Here is an 18,097-nt window from a genome sequence, read left to right as displayed (position 1 = left end):
TCGCTTAAGTTTCGTCGGAACGAAGTTACGGAAAATTAATTAACAACAGGAGACGTAACAATATGTTACCCCCCAGTAGCTCAGCGGTAAGTATGAGGGCTTGTAACTCTCTAAATTGGATTTTAATACTTGTGGTAGGAACAGCACAGATAGTCATTTGTGTAGCCTTGTGCTTTACAACAAACAAGAAAACATTTTATATATAAAAAAAAATCTGATCTAGAAGTTATAGTGCACAGTCAAATGAAAATGTAAATTTTGGTAACAGTGTACTGAAAACGTCTTGAAAATATAAAACTTCTTGACCTATGCATCCCAAGATATTTTTTAAGTCATTTAAACTAAGAGACAATTATCAATAAAAAATCTAAACCGATATTTAGTTCACAAAATTAGATGAAGCTACATAGCTTTTAATCACATTACTGGCAATGAAAAATAAAATTACATTTTATGAATTGCAGGACTTGTCATAGAACTTGAATTATCATATATATAAAGATATATATATATATATATAAATAATAAATGCATAAAAATAACACATTTTGAATTATTTTAATAAATTATCTCCCATTATGACAGTTTGAAACTATGCTAGCAGTTTAAAGCTATCTCATAACTATCATTCTTAATCTTCATATAAATCAAGGACTGTGGTATTTAAGTAGAATTGATTTTTTATGGAAGAAAACAGAAATAATCTAGTTTAAATTCTCAGTTCTCTGGAAATGTTTTACAGATTCATTTATAGTTTATACTCTAAACTAAACCTAAAGAAATGTCATTCAATCAAATCACAGATTGTGTTTCCTCCACAGAGCTAAAGCCCAGCTGGTTTTCACATGTAAATGACAAACTAATTATTTGTGCATCTGATGTAACATCCTTTACTCACCTACTAATACTCTAAAATAGTTTAGGTGTTTGAAATCACACCTTTTGATGAGAAAAAGAAAAATTCACACACACAACTAATTATGGCTAGTTTGTCAAGACATTTTTTATCCATAATATATTTAGTAAATTTCCATGTCAGATGAGTCATATGACTATTAAACTCTTGCTTTTTCTTAACCCTAACCAGCATAGGAATCAAAACACTCATGACAACTTTATTGAAATAATTACCTGATGCTATCCTGGCATTCTTATATTACACAATGATATGTTTGATAATAAATACAACAAAAATACTTTAAAAAGTGCAACTTTCTACTTTTTAATCAATATTAATATATCTCCTAGGTCACTCAATAAAGCTTAAAAATAATTCTGTTAATATTTACATCATAGAGCAATAACTTAGTGTTGATTAGAATGTTAAATATATCTACTTTTATTTTTTTATTTCTAATCTTATTTTTACTATTTTATTATAATGATTATTCTCTATTGTTAGCTTAGTATATGGATTTGGAACTAGTCTAAGCCTCCGGGACAGGCCAAGACTTGAGATATTGGTGTTACTGTCAAAACTATCGTTAACAGTATGGGTACCTAAATGATGAAACAATGCCTTCTAATCATTATGAGTTATACAATTTGAACATTATATTTAATCAGCTATGTTCATTACAAGGTAGCTCGCTTTAATCAGAAGTAATTAATTACTAAAGTTAAGTCTTATACCACTAAACATTTTGCTAAGATGTAAAACAAATACAATTCAAATCACTGATGTGGATATCCAATTCTTTACTCCTAAATATTCACAATATACATCAGTTGAGAAGTGTTGAAAAGTGCATCAAAATTGAGCTTTACCAGATACTGTTAAAATGTTCGGCTTAGCATATGTGACTACATCAGTCATACTTGAAAAAATTAAATAAAGTGAAATTTAAATAATTGAGTATATTTCTTTAATCACAAGCATATTACTGCACAACTGATATAGTCTTCCAAGCAGATGAACAAAGCAGAATATTTAAATTTGCGTAAAAGGTTACAATGAAATTACTTCCTATAGGGTTCATTGACAACTAATTATTAGACAACTGTCAAATTTTTTCAAATATTTATATTAATTCCCTTGACAAATGTGGAAATGAACACGACAAAGCTTAAGCATTTGTCAGAATCAGTTACTTTATAGGATTCTTTAAGCCTAACCTATAGTCCACAAAGGCCTACTGAAACAGTCTAGTCCAAGTAAACAAGTTGAATATGATATCTGTATGATGCCAATATGCTGTATCATTACTTTATATGGCTTCAATTAATTTTTTTAGTATAAACATTAATATTAAAAATTGTTTTACCTAGTGTGTTTTTTTTAACAGTTTTTTTTTATTACAGTGTAGATCATTCTTGCTGGTTCTGTAACTTAAAAATATTGTTTATTTGTTGGAATGATAAGATTATTTGGGATTGGTGATGCAGTGCTGCTAATAGTTGAAAATTACCAAGAGAATTTAATGTCAGCAAATGTGAAGAGCTATTTTAGTGACATGAATATCCTATATTAGCTTTAAAATAGTAAAGTGACACTTTTGTAGTGATATTTTGTTCTGACTAAACATGACAAACTTATGACTGGTAGCAAAATTCATACACACTCGTTTGGAAGTTTGTTCATTACCATGAAAATGCTAAAACAAGCACAAGTATTATTCAACTGAATACACAATGACCATGAGAACCAACATTTATTAAACACTTGTCCTACATGCTTGTAACTGTGAAGGAGATAATTCAAGAGGAATTAGGCCAAAGACATTGTCACTCCTCTATTTATTCTCACCATCAGCATATACAATGCCCATCCAATTTGCTTTGATGAAACTAATACTACAAGTGAGAAAGATACATTTCATCACTTTTCACTCCACATTATTGAGTGCCAGAAACCAATATCAAGATAGCATTACTATACTCATGGAAAGAATATTGCATGACCAGAAAAGAAAGTTTGATTGCTTATGCAATTTATTCAAACAAAACCCCATTTTTTTAAAATCTCTATATATACAGGACTTCTTTCACAAGCTGCCCCAAATCTATTAATTTTTTGGCCAAAAGTAACCAGAAAAAGCCTTCTTAGCATTAAGAATATGGACAAAAACAGAAAACCAGTCTTAATAGAGAAGCTTGTCACTTCTTCATGTTATCTGGTGATTCAAGTAATATTTAGAATGAAGAAATAATATATTTTATGGTAACTACTCAACATCCACTTATTCACCAACAAAGTTTACACACTGCAAATTACTGTTCAGATCAATTCTGAAATATTATTATTGAGATAGGACCACAATGAAAAATGTTGAAAACTGAATATTGACACATCACCTGCTTCGAGTGTAAAGCTCATACAATGCAGCTATTAAATGACAACATAGAGAACCTGAAAATATTCTTATCATATCTGTATAAAGACAGAGGAATTGTTAAATTCTTTAAAGGGAAATGAGTGTAAGTTGTTGTTTTGAAGTACCAACTACTCCAGCAGTCCAGTGCCGTAAAATTTAGTAAATCTTGTGGAACTCAATGGCCCAAAGATTTTTAAACCTTGAAGAAAGCTTCTCTAAGGTCAGTTGCTCTAGAAAATAGTTCATGCTTGCTTTCCTACAGATCCTTGATAAAGTGTTGTGTTTGTGAAACTCTAAAATCAGAGTTCTTTCACCCTGTGCCACAATCAACTAAAAGGATAGAAGTAGATCACAGCAATGTTGTTTTATGTCAAGCAAGAATTCCTCACCATACAATGACAGAAGCATAAGCAAAAAAAAAAAGTAGTTTACACATCAGAGTTGAGAAGAAACAGATAAGGGATAGCATCCATCAATGGTCAATCAAAATATCATTGACTTGATACTAACAAAAGGGTCTGAAAGAGAAGGAATTTGTTTTAGCATGTACTCTCATTGTGGCTGTGGCCAATTTCCAAGGTTATAAATATCAGCTAAGTGTTCTTACACAGTTGGCTAATTTTAAAGTAAGAAACGGCCCATTTAGTTGCAAACATATGTGGTATACCATACCTGCCAATGGAATCTAAGGAACTTTTGTAGTTAGAATAGTGGAAAGGCATATGTCCTGTATGTATTTTAGGAAATTGTTACTAACATCCTGTTATTTTTCCTTGCATCATAATTTGTGCTAAATGCAACTGGTGCATTTGAGAAAATATATTCTTTAAAACTACAACCGATGAAGACAGTAACAGTCTATCACAACCAGTTAATGAAAAATATCCCATAAGAAGCCAAATACTCATTTTTGAAAGGTGGCAACTCTTGAAACTGGTGAAGAGGAGAGATATACAGAAAGACAAAGCCGTAAAGATACCATTCGATTTGTCCAAGACACTGTTTTGTAAGGTGTTAATTTTGGGGCAAATAACACAGGCCTGCAAATTTAAACTTTATAAAAAATGTTTTGGTTTTAATAACAGATTTTCCATAATTCAGCTATGCAAATTTAGAAAATAATATTCATCTTCTCTATCATGTAAGGATGTTTTGCAAATGGAGAAGAAAAAAAAAAACTCTCATTTAGATCAAATTATTATTTTGTTTATCATAATGAAAATTTTTATTATTATGTTTGTTAATAAAAATACAAACAAACTGAAGGAAAAAAAAAATGATGTCAAACGAATATGCATCCTCATTCATCTTGATTTTTTTGGTGAAGTCTACATTTTTTAGTCTCAAAACTACATGTTGTGGTCTTTCTTTTACATATTGTGTTACGACATTTTTTGTGGAAAATCTGTAGGTGATAGAGAAAAATAGATATTTTCAGATTCAGCATACACGAATTACTGAAGAACACGTAAACATTTCAAGACAATAAAACCATCGCAGGCCTGTGTAATTAATCATATACAGTCTTACTACACCATAAACTGTAGTTAACTAAATTTTGACATAGAGAAAAATATAGAATAAAACAACAGTTAAAATAGCTGGAGATATTAAGATTTAAACAAAGAGTTTTACTGTATTCATTACTGAACATAAAATTACAATAAATGAAAATAAAAAATACTTCTGTTTGATTTCTAAACAACAAATTAGGATTTAAGAATATCTTTGTAAGAAGACTCAAATATTTTCTAGCATGTATAAGGTAAAAACAAAATGTAAATAAAGTTCAATAATATTTCTTTGACCACAGAAATTATTCAACAATGTCTGATCATTGTTTAATGTGTCAAATGGCACCAGCCAGATACTCAATTCTCACTCCCAACAATCACCTGGTTAAAAAGGCACAAAGCACACACTTATTCAATGTCTTTTTAATACTTTGTAACAATTTTATCTTTATGAACTTTAATTACATACTTTATTACTAGCTTAAATTGTTAATAACTTTTAAATGAAAAGTTTTTAAAGTATTTTTATAGCAGTACCTTTATTAAAAATGGTTTTAACCTTTAGTATCAAATTTATTTATTTTATATTGTTTGATACTCCTGCTTTTACTCTTGTAAATGTATGTACAGACATATATAATATATGCAAACTGATGTATCTTAGGTAGGTTAAGACCAAAATCTTTATTGATTCTATTCTTACTACATTTTAAGTCTCTTATTAAGTTTTAAAAACGTTGGTATTAAACTATACATTTCAAGTTTTTTCTTCACTTGACACACATAAAAGGTATTAATTTTATTTCTATTTTGCTTTTTTCTCTCTGCAATATTTTCTACAGAAATAAAACAAAACAAATATTTTATATATCTATCCTGTCCTGACAATGGCCTCCATTAAAAAGCATTAAAATTATTCAGAACACTTTCCCCAATATTTTTCTCTCTCTCCATTGACAGCTTGAGTTTGATGGAGGTCACTGTAAGGTCAGGAATATACAAAAAACAACACTGCAATAATATATCAAACAAAGAATACAAAAAAAAAAGAAAGAAAAAGATATCACCACACACAAACCACTCACCGATCGAAAGGCCTGAAGCGGAAACAGCAAACACCAACCACAGGGAGAGCAGGAAAGAGCACAACAACAAGTATTAGTTACAACAGATTTCACAACACCAAGAAATTTACACAAAACAACATGCTACAATATCATTAGTTAAACAAATGGAATATGCAGCAACGTTAACAGCCCTTGCATATCATAACAAACTTAAGAGCTCAAGCATACAAATTAGAAGTGCCAAGCAGAACAAATGAGGAAAAACAATAGCAACACTATGTTTCATTACAAAATATTTACATAAATACTTACCACATATTACACTCAACATAAAAACAAAAAAAAAAAACATGCTCACACAAGAAGATATATACATTGCGCTCACCTGGTTTAGATGTTGAAATAAGAGCCATGGGTCTGAAGGAAATTAAATTACTTCAGTACTAGAACAGAACTATACTGCACTCTCTTCACAATTTTAGTGTTTTAATATCACTGAATATGGCTTTGGTCCAAATACCTCTGTATGCTTTTAATGCTCTATTTTGAATAAAAAGAACTATGTTATGGTATTCAACCATCAGATTTTTGTGTTGCTATAAACATCCTCTTTCAGTCAACTGAAATATTATTTCATTGTTTGACTTTTTGTCCTGCTATACCATTCTACCCTCTGACTTTTGTTTACTCATGAGAAACTGTATTCCAATATACTGTTCTACATGTGGAATTTTGTTTTAATCTTGATAAACTTAAATATGCTACTGTTCTAACTGCAAATCTTATTTATTTTAGTTAATAACTATGAATTCTACTATAGTGTTTATCTTCTACAATTTGTTTCAACCTTAATAAACTAAATTCTGTGCTGATATGGCATACTTTACTTCCTAGAAACTGAACTGTGCAATAATGTTCTATGTCCTCAGTTTTGATTTACTTTCAACAGATTATATTTTATAATTTTGCTCTATCCTCTGAATTTTGTTTTAGTTTTGATAAACTGAATTCCATTACATTGTTTTACGTATGAAATTTGCTTCTGTAAATTGCATTCTTGATATTATCCTATTATCTGAATTTTGTTTTGCTATAACAAACTCTGAACACTGTTATAAAGTTCTACTATCCTCTTGAAATTCTATTTGATCTCAATGAACTAAAATATTCTGCTGAGATGCTAAATAAGTTTTACATCTATTAACCCTACAAAGTTATAAGCAACTACCCTGCTGAGAGACTACACGTTTCACAACTACTATTACCCTCTAAATTTAAACCACACTGCTGAAGGATATATGTTTTACTTCTGTTACCTGTAAAAGTTAATCAGCTACCTAACAGTGAAACTAATTTTAGAAAATTAAACTTATGTTAACGTGTATGTACCAAACCACTTAAACATCTGAAAAATGGTAATGGCTTAAATTTAATGTTCTCCTTTATAAGAAAACATTTTATAAACTTCTTTGCCCACTGTGTTTTCAGTTAAAAAACTGTAGCGGTTTGATGTTAAACAAGTAACTGTTTTACACTCTGGTAATATAATTTGAATAATTAAATTAAAAAACAATCTTGTTGAAGGACTGCAAATTTTATTCAACCTTCATACAACTGGAAGACAGATTTTATAAACTTACTTAGCTCACTAGATATCAAAACAGCAAAAACTGAAAGGATCAACCATTCACTTCAAAATGTATTAGTCAGTTTGATTAGCTCTATAACAGTACTGACGAAAACCTACCTGAACCATTGGCTTTGTTTTGTTCATGAACCTTAAAATGCATCAATCAGTAATAAAAGTACCATTATTAAACACAGCAGCTAGCATTAGCACTGCTTAAAGATAATATATTCATGTAAAAAAGATACTTTCAAATAAGATGAATGGTTTAAAGCATCTACAGCTATTCATGCTCATAAACAAGCTATTTCACCTATACTACCATAAGTCTGAATAATTCAAGAATGATGCGATTCTCTAAAGAGAATTACAGTAACCTTCGATAACAATGAAAAAAGTATAATGTCAAAATATGTCATCATGCTCTTCAAATACACAAATCATTGATTAAAAACTAGCTAAAATCTTTTTTAAGTTCAAAAACAGGATGTAAAATACAATCAAGTCACATTGTCATTAAAATAGTGGTTATAAATTTTTAGTTATTCTATAAGCAAGGTACCATAAAATATACCAGGATACTGAAATCATCAAAACAGGATTAGTAGCAAATACATCTGTTTACATTTAGTGACTTTTTACCATGAGGAAAAAAAATACAGAAACGTGCATCAAAATGACAATAATTAAATTCTGAAAATCTTTTTTTTTCCTGTTAAAAAAAAATATTAACAAGAACAGTTTTTGAACAGACAGGAAGGATTGAAGGTAATATACAGAATATAATACACAGTCAAAATATTGTTTACAATACCCATAGAGTCAGGTTGTGATTATTAAAAATGAATTATTCCTAATGCTTTTCAGTACTTAAGCCAAAAACATATACAACAGAAAGCATTCAATAAAAATTTTGTATTCTGTTTTTGCTGTAAAGTAATTTCAGTGTTGGGAAGTGAAGGGCTACTGACTAAATTTACTTCTAGAATGATAGATAAAATTAGATATTCTTTGATAGTTTGTTTAGGTAGAGTATTAATGATGAAGTTTAGTTGAATGGACAGCAACTGACTGTTATACAAACAACAGCATAGAGGACAATGTTTCAAAAGACTTTCAAAATGTTGTCTTCCATACTTGTGTTTATACAAGGCAGTTGGCATCCATTCAACTAAATTTCATCACGGAATTAGATGTTTAAATTAGAATAACAAAGAAACTTGGGATCAGTAAAATATCTTTTAACTCTCTCAACATGGGCTCAGTCTATTTGACTGACCACGTGACCTCTTTGTACTCGTATAGTCTGTATAGATTTGATACTACTAATTTTTAACATATTATGTATATTTTCACAAAATTTGGAGGTCTTTCAGTAAACATTACAAGTCCTTCACAAAAAATCATATTTTTTTGTGTAGTGTTTTAAATAAACTAAAAAATTTTTGTCTGTAAATATATCAAGTATTTGTTTTCAATAGTCCCTGTGTAAAGTGGTTTTTATGTTAAGATTAAAAATACTTTTCTTCATCTCAGAAATCTCAGATTTGATTTGTGTAATCTCTAAAACCTCTAAATACATTTCAAATGTTTGTTTTCAGTAAAACTTTAAATTTCGTCTGTTATTTTCTCTACCCTAACTCTATATAATGTTGGTCCACATAACCATCAACAAAAAAAAAACACCCCAAAATAAATCTAAATTATACTTTTTCTTTTTAGAATGACTTCAAATTGTAACACGAAACAATATTTGTTTGTCCTAAGTAGCTTAAACTTAACGCTATTTATAATTGAAATTTATTGTTCCATTGCCTTTTGAACCCTGTCTAACTACTATTCGCACCAGTATAAGTTTTAAATCACTTGGGTTATGCTATTGAATTATGTTACCCATGAACTACTCGCTTGCGTGCCTCATGAAATATTTTTATTATATTATTATTTATTTTATCTAATCTAACCTTAACTAATCTAAAGAGATTCCTATTTTTATATTTTAGTTACTTTTATTATAATAATAAATATGAAAAACACGAAAAAAGCATTTACCCGATTCTTCTATTTTCTTGTTGTCGATTGTCGATGACACTTACCCTTACTTTTTTTTTTTATACTAATAGTAGTAATGCACAAAATTTTTAAAAAATTAAATAATGCACCAAAGAACATAGAATAATAACGTATAAAAGTAGATAATTTCCCCTAACTATCACAATTTTTGTGGCTTTCAAACTATGTGACAAGAACCATTACAAAATCATCCAAGCTAGTCGTTTTCTTTCCTGTGGGAACAAAGCTTGTACTAACAATGAAACTGACAATTCTCTGTTCAGAAAACAATGTTATATAATATGTAATTTGATAAATGAAAACCTTGGCTTTCTATTGGTTATAAATAATATATAATTAAATGTAAGAGAGAACTATTAACAAATCCTGAAAGAGAGGATGTGACAGGAGGGGTCCAATTTTCTATTTGATAGCTCTGTAACCAAACAAAATTGAAGGGTATAATAATTATGGTTTGTTTGAGCAATGACAATTTTATAGTTAGTAATTTATGTTAAATTCCATACTTATTGGAGGGGTAGTGGATAAAATACAGAAGAGGAGATGCCTAGAGAAAATGTATCACACTAGGGGAAATTAAGGATTTTTGTTTATAAATATTGCCTTATAAATTTAAAAACTTAAAATGTATATACTATTAAAATATGGATTATTAGCTATGATTTTATGTTATACTAATTGGTATAGAATGTAAAAAGTAGATTAATTAAATTTTGAATGTAAGTCACTAAAACCTCGTGACATGTGCAGTAAAGGATGGCCATTGCGAGAGGGTTAATTACAAATAACAACAAAAACAAAACACTTGTATTAGTCTTAACTGATGTAAATAATAGAAAAAAAGTTATATTTTATAAATTTAATAAGTAAATTTAAATTTTTGATATTCCCACAAACTACTCTGACAACAAAGAAACTACTTGAAAAGTTCAATTTTCATAATCTTTATCAACATCAATATGCCTAAATGGTTTATACATTTTTACCCTCTACCAGTGGATAGTTCTACCATTAAATCTATCTGATGTTACACTATGTTTGAAAACACTATTTAAAAACAACAAAAAATTATTACATCTATCTGTTCACTTCAAAGCAGACTAACAGAAGAGGTACTGAATAAAATTTCCTAACTATATAACCTAATAAGTATATAAACTGTCATCTAACAATTATCAAAATGTGTTTACATTTAAGATATATAATTAGGGCCAATTAGAGGAGAGTGGGGTGGAATTGGCCAAGGCCTCAAATTTAGACACTTATTCTTTTTTTTTTTTTGCATTTTTAAGTTTTGTGACTCATTTTTATGTGCCCCCCAATCAGATCAAAATGTGACACACACTCAGCTTAGAGTTACAAGTTATTCAAATTATGTTTCACTTTTCTTTTGGGCTAATGACTGACTTGTTTTGTTTTCAATGTGTAATGTGATACCTGAGAGTGCTGGCACATAATATTTAGAATTGATACATTAAGACTTTCTTTGATCTGTTACAAATGTTCAAGATGTTTTTGCTTGTATTTATAATTTTATAAAATCTTATAAGTTTTGAAAAATTTGAAGTTCAGAAATATATGTAAAATAGATATATGATAATATGAAACATTTCTATTTTAAGTTTTGTTGATACAAGTTTCTCAATTCTCTTTCAATTTGTTTTTAGTTAATTTTTCTTGATTTTTTATAAATATTTTGATCATAAGCAATCTTGAAAAATAAATGTTATAGAAAAAATGTAAATGCATTTTAGAAATTTTACAAAATACTAATTTTTCAAAAATCATGCTCTTCAAAGTGTTTTCTAAAAAACCATATACTAGAAAAATACAAGCTTACAGTTTTCACCAAGAATTACAAAATACATTGAAATATCAGACCTAGATATGCTTATTTAAGTAGTTAAGTTGCAATTTAGAACTTGAAATTTTTTAACAGCAAAGTTCATGTTATACAATAATACTTTGGGCATGTATGTGTGTGTATACTTTAAATTTAGGTGAAAATAATTTTTACACCAAATAAGGAACATTCCAGTGAGGTAGATCTGAACATGATTTTCAAAAGTTACTTTTTCCTAAATTATAAGAAAATTAAATTATATAATTCTTATGACAGTTTTAGTGTGTTTTTCTGTCAATCAATAAAATATGCTAGTCATATTTTTGAAGAGTACAAAATCTGCTAGTAAGAGGTTTTACTAACAAAACTTGACACAAACTCCATGTGGCTTTATAACTACTTATGTTCACAGGCAAGTAGAATAAACATGTTCTTTCATACAAAGTACAAAAGATGTACTGCTTAAAAAGCTGTCCAATAAGAAAAATTTTTTTATAGTACTGACTATTCTTTTTGCTATATATGAAGCACAAAAATCTGTGTTGTGTGTGTGTCTTTTTGTTATCCAATTATTCCGAGTCACTGGGCCAATCTCAACCAAACTTTATGGGATGATAATTAGGAACAAGGGGCATGTTAATAGTGGGCACACAACCCCCTCCACCCCAACTATCCCTGTTATTGAGTATTATCTTTGACACAAGTTAATATTAACTATATTCAAATATGGCACCACATCCTAAAACAAAAACTAAATAAATAAAGTTTATATAAAACAACATATACACAGTGTGGGGGGAGAGCACACAAACATCTTATATATATCTAAGAGAGTGCACTATGGAGGAATGCAATGAAAAAAGTGGCCACTACTATTGGAATACTACATAAACTCAGCAGAAGTTTCTATGCCAATAGGCACCATAAGGCTAATATGAAGAGCTGTTTCTTAAGTTATAACCACTTCCTATTTTGATCCATGACATTTAAACTTCAGCTCATAAGACACTTTTGTGGTCAATGACTGTCAATTAATTAATCACATACAACACTGTGGAAGGACATTAGGAGCAGAGTGTTGAAAGCACCCCTACAGTCACTACTTTGGCTGCTAGCAACCTCTTAATACAGTTACCCTGACCATCGCACAGTGTATACCATGTTTAAAGTATATACATACTGAGTTCTAAACCTTATACAAAACTTTTGGTGAGGTAATAATGAATACTGTAACCATTTGTTATGTTATAAATAAATAGTGTGAAAGTTAGGATTTTTGTGTTATTTATCATAGCATCCAACCCCAAATTTTTTAAGTTCATAACCCAGACTAAGAGCAGGTACCTCAGCTTGTCACACATAAAAAAGAATGGCAGCACGTTTTTTTGTTTTAATCTCAAATGTACTTACCCAGGGTTTGGTGGTTATTATTTGACATTTACTCTTCTTTTGGGGCTTTCCTTCTAATTTTCAAAGGGTCAATGATATGATCTTTGATTAACTTGCATGAGTTAACTTTGTTATTGCTATGTTACTGAAATTTTGTAACTTCAGTTTTCAGAGATGAAATGTTCAATTTTCATAGCAACAAAAATATTATTAATTCTCCTTTCTACTCTACAATGCTCAATATACTTTTTTAATGTAAACATCTACTTATAAAAAAATTACCTGCAAAATAAACTCTTATCACACTTCTCCAGATCTAACTCACCTCTGAGTAATGTTCATTGTTCTGTTGAAGTAGATCAACACAAAGTTCTGCAAGGTGAATCAAGTCATCGAGTTTCTTATTGGGAGGAGTAGATAAATCAGTGGTGGACTCTGTTTAAAATCAAAAACATGTTGAATTCATTCAGTTCTATAAAACAACAAACTGCACAACAATGTAATTATACCACAATATATGACAAACATGCTAACAATTTTGATAAGTAATTTTATTTTGTATGAAGGTTAATTCAAGATAAATGCCTTAAAATCCTGTCATGAGCATTCAAAACTAATCAGTCCAAAAATATTAATATGTGAAACATAAAATACCTTTGTTTTCATCCTAAATTTATAACTATTATCTTCTACCTGTTTTGTAGCAAACAGAAAATAAAATATTTACAAAGATTAAAAGCCTTTTCCTAATTAGTTAAAAAGCTCTGGAATTTTTTCTCTATGAATGGAAGGAAAGTAAAAATTCATTCCACTTTCAACATTGTGTGATTTACATGAATAAAAATTTTATATGCCTTTTGTAGAGCAGCACTTCATTAATTATGTATTAAATACTTAAATAATTAATAATTCTTAAAAACTGCACAAAATTTGTGTGAGATTGGGATATATGGATACTAAGAAATTTATTCACAAAAAAAGTATGTACCACTAGTGACACTACTTAAAGAAAAATGTCATGTATTATGTTCAATATAAGGCTTAATGTCTTGGTAGCATCAGAATGTGAGTAATGATCAAATTTTTATTCAAGGTTCAGTAACAGAGATCAACAAACTTCTTTAATACATTACCTATCATTACCACTGTATTTTTTACCTAGCACATTGTTAGATATAAACAACTGTTAATTTAACTATAGTGCAAGTTATTTTTAGAAGCAAAAGTTTATTGCAGGTTTGAAATGTAATTGGGATTTGACATAATGTTACTCGAACCATCTGAATTTTTCTTTTTGCATTAATTGAGTATTATTGCATTCTAATGTCTAGTAGTGTGTGGAGACTGTTATTGTTTGTGTGTGCGTGTATGTATGTAAGTATGTATATATATATATATATATATAAATACACACATACATATACGGGTCGATAAAGTTAACAGTTAAGAAGTAAGTTAAACAAAGTTAATAGAGATATGGACAAACAGAAGTTGACTGTGTTTGTAGGTTTAGCTGTGAGGAGAGTATCATGGAATTGTTGCAGACTGTATTGTAACAACAGAGTAAAGAAGAAGAATTTGTCTTGTCAATTGTGTTCTGAAGTAATTGAACAAACCAGTGTAGACTTTTGACAAAAAAGATAATTATTTAAAGCTTTGGATACAACTGTGGTAATTAACTGTGTAACAAACATTTGTATATACATTTGATTTGTAAGTACCCAGTGTGAGAAGGTCTAAGCTCCAAGCATGACAGACATGAAGGAGCAAATTAATAAATTCAAGTAACAAATTAATTCATATACATTATCTTCTTTACTCTCCTTCTTAACCAATCAGATTGAAAAAATTATAATCATAAGGTGGTTATAAAGGAAACACCACATTTAAATTGATTACATGGTTAAACCTACTTATTCCTGAATAAACCTTATTATTCTCAATGTGCTTATGGTGAAATATTGTTCCAATAGGACATGTAGTTTTTAAAATGTAAATACTTTAAATATGGAATTTTCTTTATAATCACCCTGCACAACAATAGCTAAGTAAAAACATAACCAACATCCACCAACCTCATGGGAATAAACAATTCTGATTATTTCTGAAGTAGAAATAGGTGTTTAAAAATATCTCTCAGTTATTCAAATAAAATATTAAAGCTCTTATAGGGTACTTAAAGTTATTAGTTTAAAAAAAATTAAACAAAAAAACAGCCTAACATTCAGTAATAAAATCATTTACAAAATTCAATTAAGAAAATCAAACTTGAAGTTCATTATAATCAAAGTTCAAATTACATAAGGAATTCTACTGCATTTTAACCCTTTCAGACCAGAGGAGTGTTGTAAATATCCAATTATTTATTTTCCTTCTTACAGAGGAGTGTTGTAAATATCCAATTATTTATTTTCCTTCTTACAGAGGAGTGTTGTAAATATCCAATTATTTATTTTCCTTCTTACAGTGCACAGTGGAAATACATAAACCTTTCAGACCAGAGGAGTGTTGTAAATATCCAATTATTTATTTTCCTTCTTACAGTGCACAGTGGAAATACATAAACAAATTGCATGAAAAGAACTTACTAAACAGTATATAACGAGTTCATGTAACGTTTTTAAAGGAAACTGCCAAAGTTCTCTTACAAGACACTGTTTTGAAAACATAAATTAAAATACTTCCTTTCATCTCAGAATTTAATGTTGATTAGAAAGTTCCATTTCATATATCCAATTATTTTCAACTTAACTGATGTTCATTGATGTGTTTATTTTAATACTATATTTTACTGAAAGTAGTAGTCATCATCTCTGACTAATTGTAAAAAACACTGGTAAGACAGACAAAGATTCAACAGTGGCCTAGGACTTGACTTTTCAAAATGGCATCAGAACAGAATGTCACAATATTTTTGGTCAAGATCAATTTACATTTAATACACACACACATGTAGACAGACAGATAAATTATAATATATTTTATTTATTAGGTTATTTTGAATACGATAAATGTAATAATAATAATAATATTCAATAAATAAGGATTTTAATTATCAGCATATTTTGCTGTCATCTACTATACTCTCAAACCTAACTAGGCTCACCTGACGTCTTATCACGGAAGAAAATTTCTGTACCCTCAAACAAATATAATTTAACAAAAACATTTTCAGGAACCAAATGAAAACCTGAAGAAACTATAAAAAATTTCCAGATCAATGGTTTGTTCTTGCGAATTCTAATCATCACACTAGATTTTACTGTTCTCTGCAAAAGCTACATCTAATCACTTTCCCAGGAAACCATACACTACTTCTTACACCACTTTACTGAATCTACATTGACATAAATAGTTTATAATCTGCTCTGTCCAATGCTACTTAAACTTTGCCTGTAGCTATTTTCAAAGCTGATCTTAATTATTAGTTGCTGAGAACACATGCGGTGAGATCATAATTGAATGGGACTAAGAGGTTTTACTAATAAAATCAGCAAAATAAGAGGAAAGTCATAAGAAACAAACATAGATAACTATATTCTCAGGGGATGATACTTTTTCAAAAAATATAAATCTATATTTTGGTATTGGCAGAAAAATTCTAAACTTTTTTGATAAGTACATCACTTACAGAGCTGCACAAAAAAGTAACTATGAATTTTTTTCATTTTTGTTTGTGAATACACTAAATAAGTGTTACAAAATGGCAAAATATCTATTCTAAACTATGACCGAGTTAAAAAATATTTGAAATTTAGAATTATTATTTTTACTTAAACTTTGAAAGTTGATATGAAGTGTGCAGTAGACACCTAAAAGGTGCTTTCTGGTCTGGAGAGGGTTAAACTTATTTAACTTTTATTAGATTTTTTAAATCTGTATTATAAGTAAACTTTTAAAATTTGGTTTGTATAGCAATTTTATAAATAATAATATCTGACTGTGAATAAGATAAATGTACATGTCAATGAAACTTATGTTTACAATATGACAACCTGCCAAATAAAAACAATACAGATTTAGTAAATACTGTATACTGACTTAAAAACTATTGAAAAATAGTTCACTGTTGAGTAAGAAGCAACGAATACTTAACCATCAATAACAGCTACACAAAGAAAACAAAAGCAGGCAGAGAAGTATTTAAAAATACTAACAGCTATACAGCAAAAACAAGAACAAGCAAAAGCAAAGTGGGTATACCTTGAAGCTGTGGAGGTGGTTCATTTCCAACTGCAAAAGTAGCAATGCAAAACACGGGAAAGATCAAAAATATTACAAACACAGAAAGACATAAGAGGCCAATTTTGTTGACATCACAAAGAAAAATTTATTATGTCTATAGATGAAAATGATTAGTAACATATATATATACATCTTCTATTCATATTAGGAAACCACATTCAATAACCATTAAATTATTTGATACAAAACAGCCTTAAACATTTACACATATTGAAACTTTGTTAGAAAGCAGCACATACATGCATATCTCTCCCACGTTAAAAGGTTTTAATAATTACCATTCTTCTCTACAAATTATATAAATAGTACATTACTGTACTCACTTTCAAGTTAGCTACTTTTATATAATGCTATGAAAAGCAACCGGTAAACCTAACTACCTATTTGTAAATACGAAGCTTAAGAAAGAACTCCTGGATTCTTTCAAATGCACTGTAAGAGACATATCCTGCTTAAATGTTCTACTCTGTTACTTAATATAAAAATTTTGGTGTAGGAAGGTCACACACAAACACACAAAAAAAGACTATAAAAACTCTTGCAAAAAAACTTGAACATGAACAGCATATACATGTTAAAGTATGATTTTAGCCCTCGATAAAAAGTCAACTTCACGGTTTGTTACTGCAAGCTGTAAAAACATTCTGTACTCTAAGCTCAATCTCCCTTCATATTTTACATACCTAACCTATTGCTAAACAATAATATACTTTAACAAACATTCAACTGCATTCTATTTGTATTACAACTGTTTATGTACCAGGCAAACAAAACCTCTATTCTTAGCAACTTTAATACCTAATTATCAGTAAATTGTTTCTTTTACAACTTTTCAAAAACAGTGTAACATTATAATTCACCCCAATAGAAGCAGAAACAAAACCAATTATCTACCTTCAATTTTTGTTTGTTCAGAAATGCGGGTGTAGTTGACTAAGGCAGCATTCTCTAAACATTTTTTTATAACTCCTCGAACTTCCTCTGGAGCGGCAGGAGTCATAACATCTTTCATAAGGACCTTAAAA

At 29.2% G+C, this 18,097-nt stretch overlaps 1 protein-coding gene across 18 annotated transcripts in view; it reads right to left on the bottom strand.

Moving 5' to 3' along the window:
* Positions 1 to 18,097, bottom strand: part of LOC106468903 (calcium-dependent secretion activator-like) — a 118,396-nt gene that overhangs the window by 39,879 nt on the left and 60,420 nt on the right. For 9 of the 18 annotated variants that reach the window (XM_022397273.1, XM_022397274.1, XM_022397275.1 and 6 more), the window contains 4 exons: positions 17,967 to 18,090; positions 17,031 to 17,060; positions 13,153 to 13,262; positions 5,914 to 5,925 (listed from right to left, as the gene is read on the bottom strand). In XM_022397273.1, the coding sequence (XP_022252981.1) occupies positions 5,914 to 5,925; positions 13,153 to 13,262; positions 17,031 to 17,060; positions 17,967 to 18,090 (276 nt within the window). The remainder of the gene's footprint in view (positions 1 to 5,913; positions 5,926 to 13,152; positions 13,263 to 17,030; positions 17,061 to 17,966; positions 18,091 to 18,097) is intronic. The other 9 variants (XM_022397283.1, XM_022397284.1, XM_022397287.1 and 6 more) reach the window with 3 other exon arrangements.

Source organism: Limulus polyphemus, unplaced genomic scaffold (genome assembly GCF_000517525.1).
Source record: "Limulus polyphemus unplaced genomic scaffold, Limulus_polyphemus-2.1.2 Scaffold3210, whole genome shotgun sequence".
Lineage (NCBI taxonomy): Eukaryota > Metazoa > Arthropoda > Merostomata > Xiphosura > Limulidae > Limulus > Limulus polyphemus.
This window is presented reverse-complemented; position numbering and strand designations above follow the sequence as displayed.